Source organism: Haplochromis burtoni, unplaced genomic scaffold (genome assembly GCF_018398535.1).
Source record: "Haplochromis burtoni strain Fernald_Lab_line unplaced genomic scaffold, NCSU_Asbu1 Contig_138, whole genome shotgun sequence".
Lineage (NCBI taxonomy): Eukaryota > Metazoa > Chordata > Actinopteri > Cichliformes > Cichlidae > Haplochromis > Haplochromis burtoni.
The window spans coordinates 1,411,397-1,428,585 of NW_024582499.1; the positions used below are offsets into that span (position 1 = coordinate 1,411,397).

At 42.8% G+C, this 17,189-nt stretch overlaps 1 protein-coding gene across 1 annotated transcript in view; it reads left to right on the forward strand.

Annotated features, from left to right (window-relative positions):
• The first annotated feature begins 3,831 nt into the window (after positions 1-3,831).
• LOC102297110 (XK-related protein 7) overlaps positions 3,832-17,189 on the forward strand; it is a 104,325-nt gene continuing 90,967 nt past the window's right edge. Inside the window, exon 1 of the mRNA XM_005931100.3 lies at positions 3,832-4,492. Within this exon, the coding sequence (XP_005931162.1) occupies positions 3,894-4,492 (599 nt within the window). The 5' untranslated portion in view covers positions 3,832-3,893. The remainder of the gene's footprint in view (positions 4,493-17,189) is intronic.

The window sequence follows — 17,189 nt, forward strand, 5'->3', positions numbered from 1 at the left end:
GAGATCTAAAACCTGCAAGACACCAGCCCTCAAGACCTGGAGTTTGACACCCCTGTCTTAAGGTAAATGATGGCACAGTGGTGCAGTGGTCAGCTGGGGCCTTTCTGTGGCGAGGTTACATGTACTCGTAGTGCCTGCGTGGGTGTCATCTAGGACTGAAAAGCCATGAGCGTTTATGTTAAGTTAACTGGTGATTGTGTGGTCGTCTCACTCACGGTGTGATCCCTGCAGTGGACCGTTGACCTGTCCAGGGTCTACTTTGCCTCTCGCACTATGACATCTGGGAAAAGCTTTTGCTGTTAGTTATGATTTACCTATAGAAGATCGTAGAATCTAGGCTATGGTGCAGTCTTGAGATCAGTCTTGACTGAGTCAGTCAGTCTCTATCTGGACCACCTGCAAAGGGAATTCCTCTCCATGGATTAAGTAGCTGGGATACCTGCACTCTATATGGCACATGTGGAGTCACCAAAAGGTGGTAAACGGGTGTACTTCAGCCTAAATTTGGACTTTTTCCAAAACCCAAGATAAAAAACCAATCATGCCTGTCCAAGTAGTTTAGTTCCCTAAAACCAAGCAAAGAGTAACTGGAACTAAAATATTGACACAAAAAAATGTGAACAACTCAGCTACGTGAAAAAATGCTCCTCATAACTGAACCCCCAGGTGAAAGTAGGAGGTCCAGTGTGATCTGTCAGACGTTTTAGTTCCTCAGCCATCAACATACTGAATTATAGTGTGAACTGTGGGAATCTTCTGCAGTGTGGTTGTGACAGTCATCGTTATGAGCTGAGTTTGGAGTCTGAATGAATCTTAAAGAAAAAGAAAGAAAAGAAAACCGAGGCAGTCAATTTGCAGAAAGGAAGCTTCAAATGAACTTAACTGGATCTGCAGATATTTTGGATTGAATTTGGCTCTTTAAGCCCTCCTCTGCCCTGATGTGGAAACATGGCAGCTGATTAGTTTATTGAGGGCAGTGAAGCACAGAGAAGTAATTCACCAAAGAATTTTATTGCCTATTCTGCTCAGAGTTTATGGGATCTTTTCAATTAGTATGGCCACTGCTGTAAACAGACCAGTTGCTCTGTGTCTTGTCAGCTCTATGCATCACTGCCTCATTACAATCAGACAAATGCACTTTAAAGACCCTGATGCTAAAACTGAGGCTGCCTGTGAGGTTGGAGAGTGGCTGCTCCGGGACCAGCTGAGGATATTAGGAAATGGATACGGCTGAATTGCTGCCAAATAAATACACCTCCTTCAACAACTGATGCTAATGAAATCTTCTGGGATGAGTCTCACATTTTTTTCCATTTCTTTTCTTGGTGCCAAAAAATCCAATTAGAAAACCAAAAGTGAGTTAATCCCACCGACTCATACTGTCAGCATATCCAAATCCTGATATGTGTCATTGCACTGCGCCCTAGAGCTCCATTGTTGTCCAAAAACCCATCAACATCACACATCACGGAGACGTTGTTGCAGCAGGTGACACGTTCTTTCATTACCCGTCAATATCTTGTATTTTCTTTTGATCACACGTCACACACAGCTTCTTTTCACTCTGATTCTTCACAAGCAGCTAAAATCAGAAACAGTACTGAAACAGGCACTTTCTCCAATCTAACACATATTTCATATAAATAAGAAACATTAAAAATTAGTGCACCCTTTCTGGCTGCTCATCAGTGTGCAGTTTAAAGCTGACATAGCTGGCGTAGCTAATACTCTGCTGCCCGAGTCTTCTTTTTAATTTCATAGTCTGCAAACAAAATCAAATAAGACTTTTTCGCCATTGCCATATCTGTGTTTCAAAGCTGGACATGCTGCGACCGATTGCACATCCACACAGCTGCAGTAAGGCCACCCTGCAGCACGCTAGGCTTATTCTCCCTTTTGACTTTAACTAGAACCACAACTTACAAGATAAGGAGCATATTGTATTCAGTAAGATTTGACACATGAAAATAATCACAAACGTTAATCAGGATGAACACTCACATGATCTGTAGCAATAGATCAAAGCTTGCTAGTACCTGGTTGGACACGATTTTACCTGCAGACACTCTGATCATAAAGGGATGGACATGTTCAGCAACAGTACACGGGTAGGCTGTGGCACTTAAGTGATCTTCAAGAGATCCAAAGTGTGTCAGGAAGATATCCCACTCCACCACCAGCAGCCTGAACCATTGATACAAAGCAAGATAGACGAATGCTTTCATGTTTACACCAAATTCTGACCCTATCATCCAAATGCTGTAGTAGGAATTGAGACTCATCGGACCAGGCAACATTTTTTATCTTCTATTTTCCCGTTTTGTTGAGTGTGTGTGAACTGAAGGAGGAGACAGGAGGGGGACCCAGTGTGGTGCTCTGTTGCTGTAACCCATCTGCTTTAAGGTTCAACATGTTGTGTGTCCAGAGATGCTCTTCTGCATACGTTGGCTGTAATGAGTCACTGTTGTCTTTCTATCAGCTTGAAGCATTCTAGCCCTTCTCCTCTGATTTCTGGCATCAATAAGGCCTTTTCACCCAGAGAACTGCTGCTCACTGGATATTTTCTCTTCTTCTGGACCGTTCTCTGTAAACCTTAGAGTTGCTTGTGTGAGAAAATCCCAGCAGATAAGCAGTTTCTGAAATACTCAGACCAGCCCGTCTGGCACCAACGACCATGTCACATTCAAAGTCACTGATGCTCAGTTTGAACATCAGCAGGTCGGCCGTGTCTGTGTATGCACTGAGTTGTTGCGAGCCAAACAGGTGCATCTTTTATATACAGTCTATGGTTCTTCTGTGTTGACAGCAACTAGTAATTACAGCCTAATTACCATATTACAGATTAGATGTAACACATGCAACGAAGGCATTGAAACCAACCTTGGCTATTTCCTTCAGTCCACCATGCTTCTGTGTTTTTATATATAATATCAACAACAATTGTACCAAAATCAAGTTTTCTGTTTTGCTTTTCTATTTATTCCAACAGCCAGCAAATGCACAATTAGTTACACTGTTACCTTATTTTAAAGCAATCAAAAACAGGTCTTGCTATTGTCTGTCATATTGTCATGACACGTGTGTCACTGTGTCCCTCATACAAATAAAAATCATCATCCAGACTGTGGCTTGTTACTCTGAGAGGATAAAACGAGCCTGTGAAACTGCTGCTGAGTGTATGCAGAGAAGAACCCAGACAAAAATTATTTAAAAAACTGAGCGTAACCCTTTAACCTTTCCGCCCCAGACTGTGGCAAGACTGTAGTTTTACTTAAGAGCTCCTAAACATCTGTCTGAATGTGAAGCAGCTTCCTCTGCTCTGCTTTCTCTCGATGATAAACCCAAATGATGTCAGTCGAACTACTGCCGTAAAGACCGCTGAGTGCAAAGCCACCCAGTGTCTTAATGATCAAGGGGTCGTGGTTTTTGAGTGAAAGCACAGGACATTTAACATTTACTGCCTGAAGGCAGATTGAATGTGCATAAAAACGCTGAGTCCTTCACTGACAGTAGCCAGCTAAGTCGTTAACTCATATGGTGCATGCAAAATTACCTTAATGTGAGTGTAACATGTGCGCTGGTGCTGCGGAGGTAGGGCAGATTCGATAATAGGTTTAAAAGCACAACCCCGCAGGTCGTAATTATTTGCGGGACTGTCTGCCTGCACGCTGGTTGTCCCGAAAACATCGCGCTGGTGTCACGGTGTTAAAAGCGCTCTTAGTAATGATGCCTCGCAATTAATTGGCTGATGATGAGGCTAGTTATGATGTAATCTCTCACACTCTCTCCTGCAAACAGCCAGCCCCCTCCCTTCTCCCTCTCCCTCGCTTTCTCTCACTCTCTCTCCCGTTTCCCCACCTCTTTCTCTGTCTTTCTCTCCTATCCTAACCAACATGGCCGCTAAGTCGGATGGAGCAGCGGTGTCTGTGGAAGATGACAACACGCCCAGGAGCCTCTCGGAGCCGGGGAACCCCGCCGCCCGGCCCCGCTGCACCGCCGCCGGCGGGAAGCCCTACACCCTGCTGGACTGCTGCTGGGTGCTCTGCGCCCTGCTCGTCTTTTTCTCCGACGGCGCGACCGACCTGTGGCTGGCTGCCGACTACTACCTGAGAGGCGAAAACTGGTGGTTCGGCTTGACGCTCGTCTTTGTCGTGGTGCCCTCGGCTGTCGTGCAGGTGCTGAGTTTCAGGTGGTTCGTGTACGACTACGCGGAGCTGAGCGGCGGGGAAGGAGGAGCAGCGAGCTGCAGCGGGAGCGGAGCAGCGGCAGGCGGAGCAGCCGCGGCGGGAGACGGCACTCTAAGCACCAAGGACAGCGACCAGCGCGGCGGGAGCGCGGTGGCGGTGAACGCCGCGAATGTTACACCGGTGTACGCGTCCTCTGCCCCGCCAGCGACGGCGGGGAGAGTCGGGACCCCCTGGAGGTGCTGCACCGTCTGTATGTGGGTCTTTCAGACCGTGCTTCACGTCCTGCACCTGGGGCAAGTGTGGAGGTAGGACCGCTGGAGTGGCGTGGAGAGCGAGAGGGGCGTGCTTGCGTGCATGTGCGCGCGTGTGTGTGTGCAAAGCGCACTTCTGTGTGCGTAATATGTGCGCTGGCAATGCGTTCTCAACGCTATCCTGCACGGAGATCTCCATGTGTGTGCCAGAAAGTGTGTCTGTGTGTTTAGGCTCTCGATGTGTGTGCGCGCGCGTCATCGCATGTGCATGTGTCCGAAATGTTCCGTCTCTCTTCCATGTGCAGAAATAAACGAAGACAGCGCGACTCCTTCCTCCAAAGCTGCCGTGTAGTACCCACGTTCACGCACAACTTTAAACAGTCGTAAAAATGCGTTGAGCTCCCCTGAACTGAACCTTTTGGTCCACCTGCCACTCCAGTCCCGCCTGTGACAGCAGCTGCACGGCTGCATACAGCTCCAACATGTAGTTTCTGCCCCCCGATGCCTCCGACTGTCATGGTCCTGATATGTTGACAGGAACATTATCAAGGCGCTGTGGTTTAGACCTCGCTGCTGCTCTCCTCTGGCTGCTTGTCATGTCAGTGATTTCCACACTGGATCTTTTTCCCCTTCTTTTACAAGCAGAGTAGTTTGGGCTGGTTAAAATGTATGGGCTGAATCTTTAAACGAGCATTCCCACAACACATTTCAAACTGATTTCCTTTCCTGTTACTTTAACTCTGTTAGACTTTACCCATCATGCACCAAAAGTCCATTTATGTTGAAAAATCTGGTTAACCAGTCAAAAGAAGTTTGAAAGTAAAAGTGAAAGATGAAACACAGATATTATACCAGAAAGAACTCTAAACCTCACATCCAACCTTGTTGTAGAATTTATATATTTTAAACACAGCATTTGATTGACTGTGTAGCTTCTCAGTCATCCAGCCCATGGTAGTCTTAGGAGTTTGGAGCATTAATAGTGGGCACAGCATCCACCAGGGTTTAAATACCTGGGAGTCTGCACGTTATTAGTTTTAGAACTGAAGAAGCCTCTTGGATCAGAGGTTAAACACCTTCACCAAACCTAAAGAAGTCGAGTCGCCTTCTTTGTAAACTCCTTTTTTCGACCAATCAGACAGCTACAGTTTTTTTCACTGTGGCTACACAGACTAGTTTTACAAAACAGCATTTTTTAAACTATAAAAAAATTATTTATAAATGTTCATATATCTGTATGTAAATCAAGTTTTGGGTTGGGTCTCTTTGAGTGTTGGATGGTGAGCTTATTCGCACGTGCCTGGACAGTCAAAACCTGAAACATGGAGTCACACTGCCTCACAGGACGCTCCGGGTTACAGTCTGATGGTTGGCTGAGGAGTCTGCAGATGTGCTGAGAAAGAAGAGGTGTCTTTTCACTTTTAACTAAATTTAGAAGTGAAGGCGTGTCTTTTCACTGACCCGAAAAGACGTCTTTTCACCTCTCGCTCTTCAAATCTCGACGTACTCGAGACATCTGACAAAGTCGTCTTTTCAAGAAGTTTTTGCTGGGTGCAAAAGGGTTGACTCGAATATGGAAGTTTCACATAACCCAAATCTCTAGAAATGAAAGACCTTTTTTTTGTTAGACAACGTGAAGCACTGTGTATATAATACATCAGACTCACACATGAAGTTGTGTGTTCATTTCAAATGTGAAAAAAACATTATGAAACAAGTTTTTGTGAACGCTGCCAGAGTCAAAATGAAATATATTCTAATTACAACATAAGACATTTAGATGTTTACAAATTTATGTGTGGTGACAATTACAAAGTGCTGTAATCAAGTAACCCAGTTGTATTACCACATATTTATCAAGTCAGGCAAAGTACAATAAATAAAAACAGTGACAAACAGATGAAAATACAAAAAACAATTACAAATAAATGTGTAGGGAAAAGTCTGAAAAAGACATAAAAGACATTTTCCTTCTTTAATGTTTTACAGATAATCATAAAACATCACAGATTAAACTCTGGACTCTTCAAACCTCTAAGCTGCTGATAACTGGACTAAAGCACCTTCCTGTAGCTCTGCCACAACCAGCTCAACCATTACCAGTTAGTAGAGTAGAAGGAACTTTTTTACTATAACATTTTAATTCAGTTCAATTGAATTAAACTCGATTACACTCACGTAATTGCAGTCACCTCTAGGCACTGCATAATGTAAGGTTATATTATTATATTGTAAGGTCCCTGGGCAAGATACTGAACCCAGGTTCCTTTAGATGCGATCGCTGGAGTGTGGATGTGTGTGGCTGTTGTGAAAAAGCACTTGTGTGAATGAGACATGCTGCTAAAAGTACTCTGAGTGCTCGAGTAAAAAAGCAGTAGATAAGCTCCAGTCCATTTATCGTGCGTCTCATTTGAGGTGCATGTCTCTCAAGCAGCCTTTTAAATATAGCATAATCCTTTACTTAATGCAGCACACCACAAAACACAAAAGTATCTAAGTATAAAATACAGGAGCCAAAGAAAACCTGAAGTCAGTTCTTTTTTAGTGGTCAGACCACCAGGGCATCTGCTCCACCATCAAATCCATATGGCTCTGAAGCTCTACGGTGCCTCCTGCAGGTAGTGCGCCCACAGGAGGGAGAGCCCATGTTGCTTCTTTGGGCTGTGCCCGGCTGGACCCCACGTGCTAAGCCCCAGCTACCAGGCACTCTCCCTCAAACACCTCCCCCCAGGCGTGGCTACCTCGGTAACCCTCTCCTGGTACCTTGGTCCCTTTGTAATTTTACTCATCCTAGAGGTGTCTGAATGGCTCTCTTTCTGTTTTTTTAAACATATGTTTCCACTGTCAGACCAACAGACCCAGAGCTATGTGAGCATGCAGCACAATTATTCTCAGTGCTTTGAGGGTCCGTCTGAGCAGTAAGCCCGCATCAGTGTACAACTCTCAGCTCGAGGTCAACACAAAAACACGAAGCCAGCACCATTATCACAAGTTAATTGTTTACCATGTTGATTCTCAAGAAGGAAGTGCACTAAACCGTCAAGGTGAAACAAAAATCCTGCAGAAATTGCCTTGAAATACCAGCAGTCCTAACCCGCATGCTTCCCTCATAATTACTGCAGCCATTAGAGACGCCAGTCACACTAGGAAGTAATTATGGGTCATAATAACCCGCTTAACTGGTTACCAGTGGGATCTCTCTTTTTTTTAATAGTAGAACCTGTTTACCGACTGCAGAGCAACTCGTATCATCTGTTCCAAGAGCAGTAAGTAACACTGGCCAGATAGATCGAGGCGAATAAAAAGGAGAGACTGAAGGGAAAGCAAAGACCTGAGGGTGAAGCAAGTTACAGTCAAAACACCAGCTGGATCGAGACATGACTGAGATGATAGAAAAAATATCCTGAAGTCAGACCCAAGACTTGAATAGTGTAGTAAAAACCCAAAAAACATTTGTTTGTAACAAAGAAAGATTTAAAAGAAGCGCACAAACACTCGCTGCATTGTTCTACAGAAAAGCGTCTCAGTTGTGCAACAATGAAAAATGATATTTTCCAGCAACAAGAAGGCTGACAATTCAACAGAGCAATTTTTTGCTTGTTCTTGTTGCATGATTTATTTCAGCTTTCAGGAAAACAAACTGAAATTTGTACACGACGAGCGGCCGGTGCCTTTGATTTACTCCCATATAACAAAAATCTGACACTTTGAAGAACCGGACCAGTGTCTTATTCAAAGACACATTTTATTGTGACTGCATAATTTCCAAAAAGATTGAAAATAGCTTCTTAGATTTTCACTGAGTAGAAAGGTCCGCTAACTCAGACGGGCCGACTGAATCATCCTTTAGGCGAGGGCGGTGGGCGGCAGCTCGCCTCCGAACCTCCGTAGACAAACACGGAAAAACAGGAGATTAAATGGAGATTCACAGAACATCAATTATTTCAGGGGAAAAAAAGAGCATGCGGGAATTCATATGAGTATAATTACATGCAGACTCTGTAATGAAGCGCATTAATGAACAACAATAAGATGCTGAGAGCTGGAGAATGAGAATAAGTTGGTTTTAATGGGGTAGTTGCTGCCGGGAGAGTCGGGCTGGGCTCAGACTGTCGATGACTCGACTCTGACTGCAGGTTTACGTTTGAGAAGCTGAGATTTCTTCAAGGCGGAAGTGAATTCAAGATGTTTTCCCTCCAGTGTGATTATTAGGATTTGATTATTGCAGTATGAAACCTAACGTATGCCTGTGAAATGCATTTTGATAGAATGAAAGTCAACATCGCAGGCATTCTGGGGGGAAGCTGATGAAATTACACAGGCAGGCTGAAGTTTGGCTTTGGCAGCAGATAACAGGCCGCAAGTAACATTCATTGTCCAAATAACACACAGGAGCTCGCAGGTATTTGGGACATTTACACCAGTTTGCCTTTTCACTGCTCATTATGATTTCCTTCACTACACAAATGCAACTTTTATCTCTTTCTGTGAAAATGAAAGATTAAAAAACAGTCAGGTGAAAAATATTTGTTTATTGTCTTCATAGCCAGTGGTCAGATTTGAATGGATCGTGATATTGTTGTGATATTATTGTAGCGGTCTCAGAAAAAAAGATGTTAGAGTTTGTTTGGATGGTTGAATGTGCAAAGTGTCTGACAACCTGTTAGCTACACTCATAACCTCGATGACAGTCTGTACATTTGCCCGTTTTAGACCACTTATACAAATCTGTGGAAAGGCAAGTTAGTGAGTTTGCAGCACACTGGAACACAGCATTAGCAGTTTAAGGGGGGAATCAGTAGGTACCTGCAGGATCATGTGGCACATATATGATTGATGACACCAAAGGGTGTGTCCACATGCACATATATATTTTCTGGCTGCTCTCTCTGGGCTTGCCACAGTGGACCATCTCATGAAATCCAAGCATCCTCTTCCCTGTGATCTTCCTCTTTTCCTCCTGCCAGGGAGCTCCATATTCAGCATCCTTTTCCCAATATATCATCCATCTCTCCTCTGCATGTGTCCAAACCATCTCAGTTTGATCATTGGTTTTCTAACTCTGTCTCCATATATATATAATCAGCTGTAATCTTCTCTATCTTCATCACTCTGAATGAAAATCTTAACACTGTCAGTCCTGAATCTTTTTTTAAGCACCACCTTCTCTGAACCGTACATCACAGCGGGCCTTGTTACCACCCTTCCTCTTTTTTCCAGTCCACACCTCCACCTCTCCAGGTTCTCTTGCTCCTGGTCCCTACTCTCACTACACATCACAATGGCAGCATATAAGGATAAAGATAACAGTGTCCTGTTAAAGGCTAAACAAACTAGTGGTTGAGAAACTGTCAGATAAAAATGGTGTGTTTATATATTATTACACGACTACTACGAGCACTTTTTTTGGGGGGGATGTTCAGTATCTTCCCCAAAGTCACTTTGCCTGCAGGAGCTGCAAATCGAACATCCGACATCCCAATTAGTGGAAAACCTGCTCCATGTCTCGAGGAAAAGCTGCCCTAACAATCACAGCCATCCAACAGTTCATCATTATCTTGGTACCGAAGCTTTTCTCAGTCCCTGCTGCGTAAATTAGATTTAGTAAAGTTGACAGACGGTCAGAAGTATCAAATGCATCACTAATCTCTATTTAACCCTCAACACTTTGAGGTGTTCTACTGTGTATAGAGCACCATATGAACTGTTTGTACAAGTCGGTTTAATTTCCTCAAACTGCCCTTTATTGAAATTTCTGTGAGAAGTTATGAGCAAACATCTACCTGGTTCTTAGGATTTTATTTTATGAAGCCCAATCAAAGAACAATCCCCAGCTTTGCTGACCTTTATCTTTACTGGTATTGTTTTGTGTTTAACTGTCAGTCGTTAGAGGATGAATCCGTCTAAATGTGTGTAAACACTGATAGAAAGACCGAAGCCAGTTTTAGACATCTTCCTGAATGTCCCTGATCTCACTGTGCAGATGTTTGCAGCAGCACAGTGAAAGCAGAGGCTTTTATTGACCTGAAACATGAGGTGTAGGTCAGGCTGTCATTTACCCGTGGTGTTCAACAACTGTGTGGGGGAAAATCCTTCTTAAGAGATACAGACCGCTATTGACAGCTGCAAGTGCCGGACCAGAACCCACAATGCCTTTCAGTAGAAAGACACGTCAGGTTTGGAATCAAGGTCGACTCACCTTTTCTAAAGTGGAGACTCGGCTGTTTATCTTTTTTCCCTCATCTACATTTAAAATCCAGATGAAAGCAGCAAGGTCACATTTCTTTATCTGGGGGTTTGTTAAAAAGGTTTTCTGAGAACTCCAGGGGATTTCCTACTGAAGCTGGAAAGACGTGAAACACTTTTGCAACAGTTTACTCGGATTTTGTATGTTTATGTTTGGAGTTGATCACGAACACTACGAGAGGACTGAAACAGTCATCTTCCTGATAACTGCAGTCAGTGGTACTTACTGCTAGAACCTAACATTGGACTCCCTTTGGTATATTTCACAATGCCTGAAGACTGCCTGTCCCTCAGAGGGCTGTGTGGCAGGCAGACGGCATAAACTCAAAATGCAGCTTCATTGCCGTCCAAAAACCCCACACACGGGAATGAGACCAGGAAAACTAAATACTAGGAATCATGGAGTCAAGGAACACAGAGCAGGGGAGCACACAGCAAAGTGGGATCACATGGCAAAGAGAGACACTGACAATAAATACACAAGGCAGTGAGGCCAGGAAAACAGGTGGGAAACACACAGAGTACAGATCAGGGATAATGAGACAAGTCAAGTTAAACTCAATACAGGAAACAGGCGACCAGAATTGTTTTTAAACAAGTTAAACAGATCGACTCACTCGTGGAGCCTGCCCCAAGTGGCCATTCAAGAAATTGCAGTTATTGACACTTTCAGCCCCAGAGGTTGCTCGTTTATATTCAGTTATGGGCTATATTGTGTCAGTTTTTATGCATATTAGGAGATGTTTCTAACGTCTCCTGATCGAATTTAGCTGGACAGCTGCAGATGACAGATATATGAATATGTGATGAGTGTTATTTGCTGTTTGTTCATATGCAGTTTGCTCGTTGAATGTCTGAGGTCCTAAATGTTTTGTCCTCAAAGAGAATTTGTGATTTTCTTTCTGATCTTATGCACCTGTCATCAAGAAAAGTGCAGGATATATTTTAAGTGTTGATGGTTTCAAAAGGTACCATCAGACATGAAGAGCCTTGACATTTGTGGACGGACTGACGAAGCATCAGCTCCGGTCCAGCTTTGATTTCAGTGGTCAGCAAGCATTGCAGTTTTTTAGGACGATCCAATCGGTTCCTGTCTGTGCCAGACCGGATCAATCAATCCTAGAGAGAAGTGACTGAATCATTTCCAAATGGACACTCAGCTCAGGTGACTGCTGGCCACGGCTGGACGAACACGGCTGATAATCAGCCCGAGTGACTAACTGGCAGCCGCAGTGTAGCTCAATACGCTGAATCATTCAAATCTGTGTGTGTGAGCGTTCGAGGAGAGGCTGCCTCACTGTTCATTCACAAATGAAGTGACTCACAGTGATTATTGCTCTTACTTTTCATTTTAATTTCAGGGTCTGTCACTCAGGGACTCCCCATTGGTTGGAGAGGGTAACAAGAGAAGAAGAGTGTCAATAAAAGATGTTAGCAGGTCCAGCTGTCGGGTCTTTTGCTTTGTAATCTGTGGCCTTCTGTGTACTTGTGAAAAAATGAGTTGGCATTTTTCAGACCCCAAAGCTATTTGCCAACCTTTCATTCACGCAAGTGGAAGCAGATAAAGTGTTTCAGGCTTCGTGTCCTCCTGTTCTTTTAGTGTTTATCTTAACATCGCCTTATTTAACGAAGCCCTTCAACGCCGATCAGCGATCTTCCCCAAACCTGAGCTGTTGCTGAGCCGAACGTGGCGACCCTCTTAAAGAAGCGTGCGTTGGTGCGGCACTTTCTCTTCCAATCTTTGCTTTCACAGTTGTGAGTTTTGATTCGCAGCTGAGGCCCAGTGTTGTAATAATTCCTCCTACAAACTCAAATTCTAAGCAGGTTTTGATTTTGCTCTGTGTGCTGAGTACCGCAGTTCTTGGACAAAGCATCATAACGAGAGTCAGCATGTATAGAAAATCAGCCTGATTTTTAAATTGGCTTTAAATGGTCGTAGTTGTGCCACAGAAGAAAAGCCTCATTTCTTTTATAGCTCACAGCTAGAAATATTTAAATATTGCTGTGGGTGGTGGTGAGATCTCAGAAAAAGTTTAATCTTTAAAAACGTTTAAGTTCTTCAAAACACGGGGCTGATTTTCAGCTTTTAAGAAAAGGTCAGTGAGAGGCATGTGTTTGTGTTATGAAATGAAATTTAAAATATTAGAGGTATAATCAGCTCTCTCTTGGACAGAAGTTTACTTCAGGAGCAAATCAAAGAGAGCAGAGTGACCCGGTCATCTGGTTGGTAGGAAACTAAGGATGGGAAGTGCTGGTGCTTGCCAGCCAGCAACAAATGAATGATAAAAGCAACCAGTATATCAATTGCAGATGGTGTTTTCTTTGAAAAAGGATAATAAAAATAAAAGAAATGCTACAATGAATCACCATTAATAATTAGGAGGGCTGCCTTAATAAACTCTATGAGGAAAAAATCAAAATAATATACGACGTAAAAGATTTCATCTGAGTCCTTTCTGGTCTGTGTTCTTCCTCCACACGCAATCTGTCTTGGCATAAATGCGTGGGAACCTACACTACTCATCTTTCCAAAAATGGGAGCTTTTGAGCTAAAACTGGTCCACTGTGGAGAATTTGTTTTTAACGTAAACCCCTAAGGAATTAAGAGGAGCACAAACTGGGGCTGAAAGATGAGAGATGTTCATGGAGCTGATTGAACATATGTTTTTTGTTCCAAATAAATAATATGGTATAATGATTTAATTTAATATAATTTAATAACATTTCACTGCAGACAATGACGGCATTTCTGACATGTCATGAACAGGAGCTATTATGTAGGCGGGTTGCAAAGCAGCTTACAGCCTACAGGCATGGGCAGGACAGCTGAATGTTTAGGAGATGACCTAAGTGGAGCTATCAGCTGATGTGAGCTGGTATTAAAATAAGCTGCTGTCAGATCTTGCAGTGGGATTGCGGTTGAGCTCGACTGCATGAAGTAATATTACGCACAAAAATAAAAATAATAATTTGTAGAAACACGCATTTGCATGTTGTCCTCCTACTTCAGTGTTTAATCACAGCCGAGAAGAACTTCATTTAACCTGTGATAAGAAGAATTTTTCTGACTTACTAATGTATGTTTTGACAGCATGTTCACACCAGTTTCGACTATAAAGAAAATATCCTTTATTTAACTTCAAGAAAACCTGAAGGTTCTCAGGATTCTCCGCATCTGCAAGTCTTTCAGGTTCAGTCTCAGTTTCTTTGTCTGATCTGTGATTTAAAGGAAGTTTTGAGGTCTCTTGCTATTCCTTGACCCACTAAAAGAACATGACTTGAAGTGATAGCTCTTCTGTTGTTTGAAGCTTCTGATATGCTGATTGGATGGTAAACAAGAAATAGCAGCTGTTTCTTTCATTTCTGCTGAGACAGAGAGAGACGGGGCAATTTAAGACAATGTGCTGTCATGTAAATTTAAGCCTGTGTCGCCATAAATATCATATGGATTAGACAGCTGGAGCTCTGTTTTACTCTTTTAGCTTTCTACTCTGGTTTCGGGGGGTTTCCTCTGTAAAGTCATTTCCTCTGACAGCGCTGGAATTATTTCTATTTTTTCACAGCTTTTCTGCATTTTCTTTTGCCCTTAGGGCGTGATCCTGCAGCATCCAGCGGCCTGTAGGGAAAAGAACTAGAGAACCATGAAAGTCAGGCTGAAATGCAGCCCAACAGATGGACGTAATGATAGAATTAGAAAAAGTCAAATGGCTCCTTTTAAGCAGCTGTTTTGTCTCTGGCATCAGAACCTGCACAGGAGTGTTTTAAGAAGTACAAACCACACATTTGGAAACACGATCTCGATCTCAGATCTGTGGCTCAACTCAAGTGAACGTTTCTCTACTGAAAATACGATTGAAACCCTCGAGTAAAAGATTTTCCTGATTTTGCCAGTTTGTTTCTATGAAATTCACAGGCACTGTTTCTATGGGAAAATATCTGCATAAAATATGGTTTAGGTTAGCCAGTGAACCTTACTAAGCTTAATGGAAGATCCTCCAGTGTGAGCTGCTGATTTCAGGACATAATTTAAATATGGGCTCCACTAAAAATCACGTCCTAAACAGTGTCGACCCAAAACACCTTAAGCCTCTAACACCAAGTGTATCATGTTAGACGAGTAGGGCTGTTCGATATAACGATATAAAACGTCTATCGTTTGTTTTGTGGTGTCACAAAATAAACTGTTTACAGCAATGTTTTTAATCGTTTTGATGGTCACTGTCACTTTCTCTTATAATTAAAAATAACCACACTACAGACAGACAAGCGACTGCTTTTATGCGTTGTCGTTAGCAACGTGGCTCTGCCATCCACTTGTTTTCCACATAAACCTTTCACAATAAAGCTGAAGAGCCTGTTGAGATTTTTCAAAATAAAACAAATCACGTTAAATAGTATGCAGAGTGTTTACCGATGAGAAGAGAAAAAGAGCCGCCAGGTGCTTAAAAATAAACCTTAGAAAACGCTTTTCCTCGCAGCACGCCGTGTAATAAATACTGACAAAGAAAATGGCGTCGCTACATGCATCAGTCAAAACACTCGACTCCAGGCGCGCGACGCCCAGCTGCAAACGCTTCACGCAAGTCGAGCTGGCCGAGATTCACAGAATCTACAGAAAATGTAACACTTTTGTGATTTATATCGTTGTCAGACGATAAATGTCTTATATCAGGATATGAGATTTTGGTCATATCGCACAGCCCTATGCATGAGTTTTTCAGACCTCGACATCATCAGTGTGGTTTTTCCAATGCTAACCCGCTTATATGTTTTTATTTGTTTAAGATAAACTGTGAGGAAATAAACTCAAGAAAATACTGGATACAGTAAAAACTGATACAAATTAATTTTTTAATTATTAGTTTTCCTGTTTATATCATGTAAAAACGCAGATATCATAATCTGTTTTTCCCGTTTCTGCACAAACTTCCATACGAGGTATATGTCATTCGGCTGTAGCAGTCTAGCCAGAAGCCTTTATTGAAGTGAGACACATCGTCCTGGGCTAACATGCACGGCAAACTGTGAGCTGATTGGCCAGGCTTTGCTGTTGATTGTGATGTGATAACTGCAGGCTGGTTTTTAAATGTTTGCATGCACAAACTGGTTTCCTTCACGGTGGTCAGCAGCAGCTGAAGGAAGGCACCGAATTTCAAAACATGTTTCTTTAAGAATTTAGAGTCCCAGGACTATGAATGCGCGTAGGTTGATGTAAAATTTAATAGAGTTATTGATTATGAATAAAAATGTGCCTGGAGGGAAGTTTTGATGATCCACAGCCTTCTGCGTGCCTGTCTGTCCGTCTCCCTCTCAGTCCGTGTCTCTGACGGATGCTCTGTCTCTCTGTATGCTTTCCTGTCTGTCGGTCCGTCACACTGTGCTGAATAATTCACTACAGCCCTTGAGGGAGCTGCCAATCACATTTCCAGTGTCTGTGTATGTATGTGTCAAGAGATCTTGCATTTCCTGATAGGTGCCCCTGTCACCCGATCCCCCTCTGTCACTTGCAGTCCTCCCTTTCTCTCTTCACGCTGTTTCTGCTTTAACTTTTAATTGTTCCCCTAAAATCCACACAGATGGGGGAAGAAGCTGGACGAGGGGTTGCATTTAAAGTTCACAAGATCTTACACATGTTTCTCACCCCTCCCTAATCGTCCTCCGAGTGTGTTTGCATATCTGGGACAGCGCATGTAGTCAGCGCATGTTCTGTGAGCGCGCGCTGCGGCGATGCATGCCGTTACCGTGTGCTCTGCAGGTATGGATGCATGAAGAATATGTATGTATGATGAATTCTGATGTTAAATGAAAGCATGCTCACAAACACACTGTAAACCATCTCTCATATAAATATATTTACATCACTAATTCTGCAACCAGCTAACGTCTCCTCACTTTTAAACCAAACCTGCACGCTCTTATTGACGAATTCTGACATCCCAGCAGCGGCGAGGAAATATCAAAGGAATTACAAATAGCAGCTTACATGCTGCACTTAATTTATTTGTTGTTTGGGCTTTTTTTGATGAACATTTGTGACATGCAACATGTTCATCTGTAACCCTGCAAAGCCACAAGAAGCACTGAGCAGATGAAGGGAGATGCCACGTTAGGGTTGCAGAAGAAGCAGATGATGGATTTATAGCTGAGGGAAATGATCAGTGAAAACAGCCAAAATGTTGAAAAACAATTTTAAACCAAGCAAACCCAGACTTGTGTCCAAAACACACTGAAAATTCAGGCTGGTTGCGTACCTTCTTCAGTGAATAAAACCTCTGTTTTTGTCTGTAATCTCAAGTTTAAAACATTGATGGAAACATTTAATTTGCAAGAATCAGACTGCACAGAAGTGCATGGATATACAGTGGATTTTTATTTCTTAGATGCTGAAAAATAACCGATTTTTAAAAACCCCCAAACAAACCCTTTTTAAATCTTAACTTTGTGTAGTCGTTAGTGTTGAAACATGCATAGTCGAGCTTGGTCTCTCCTAAAAAACGAGTATTTC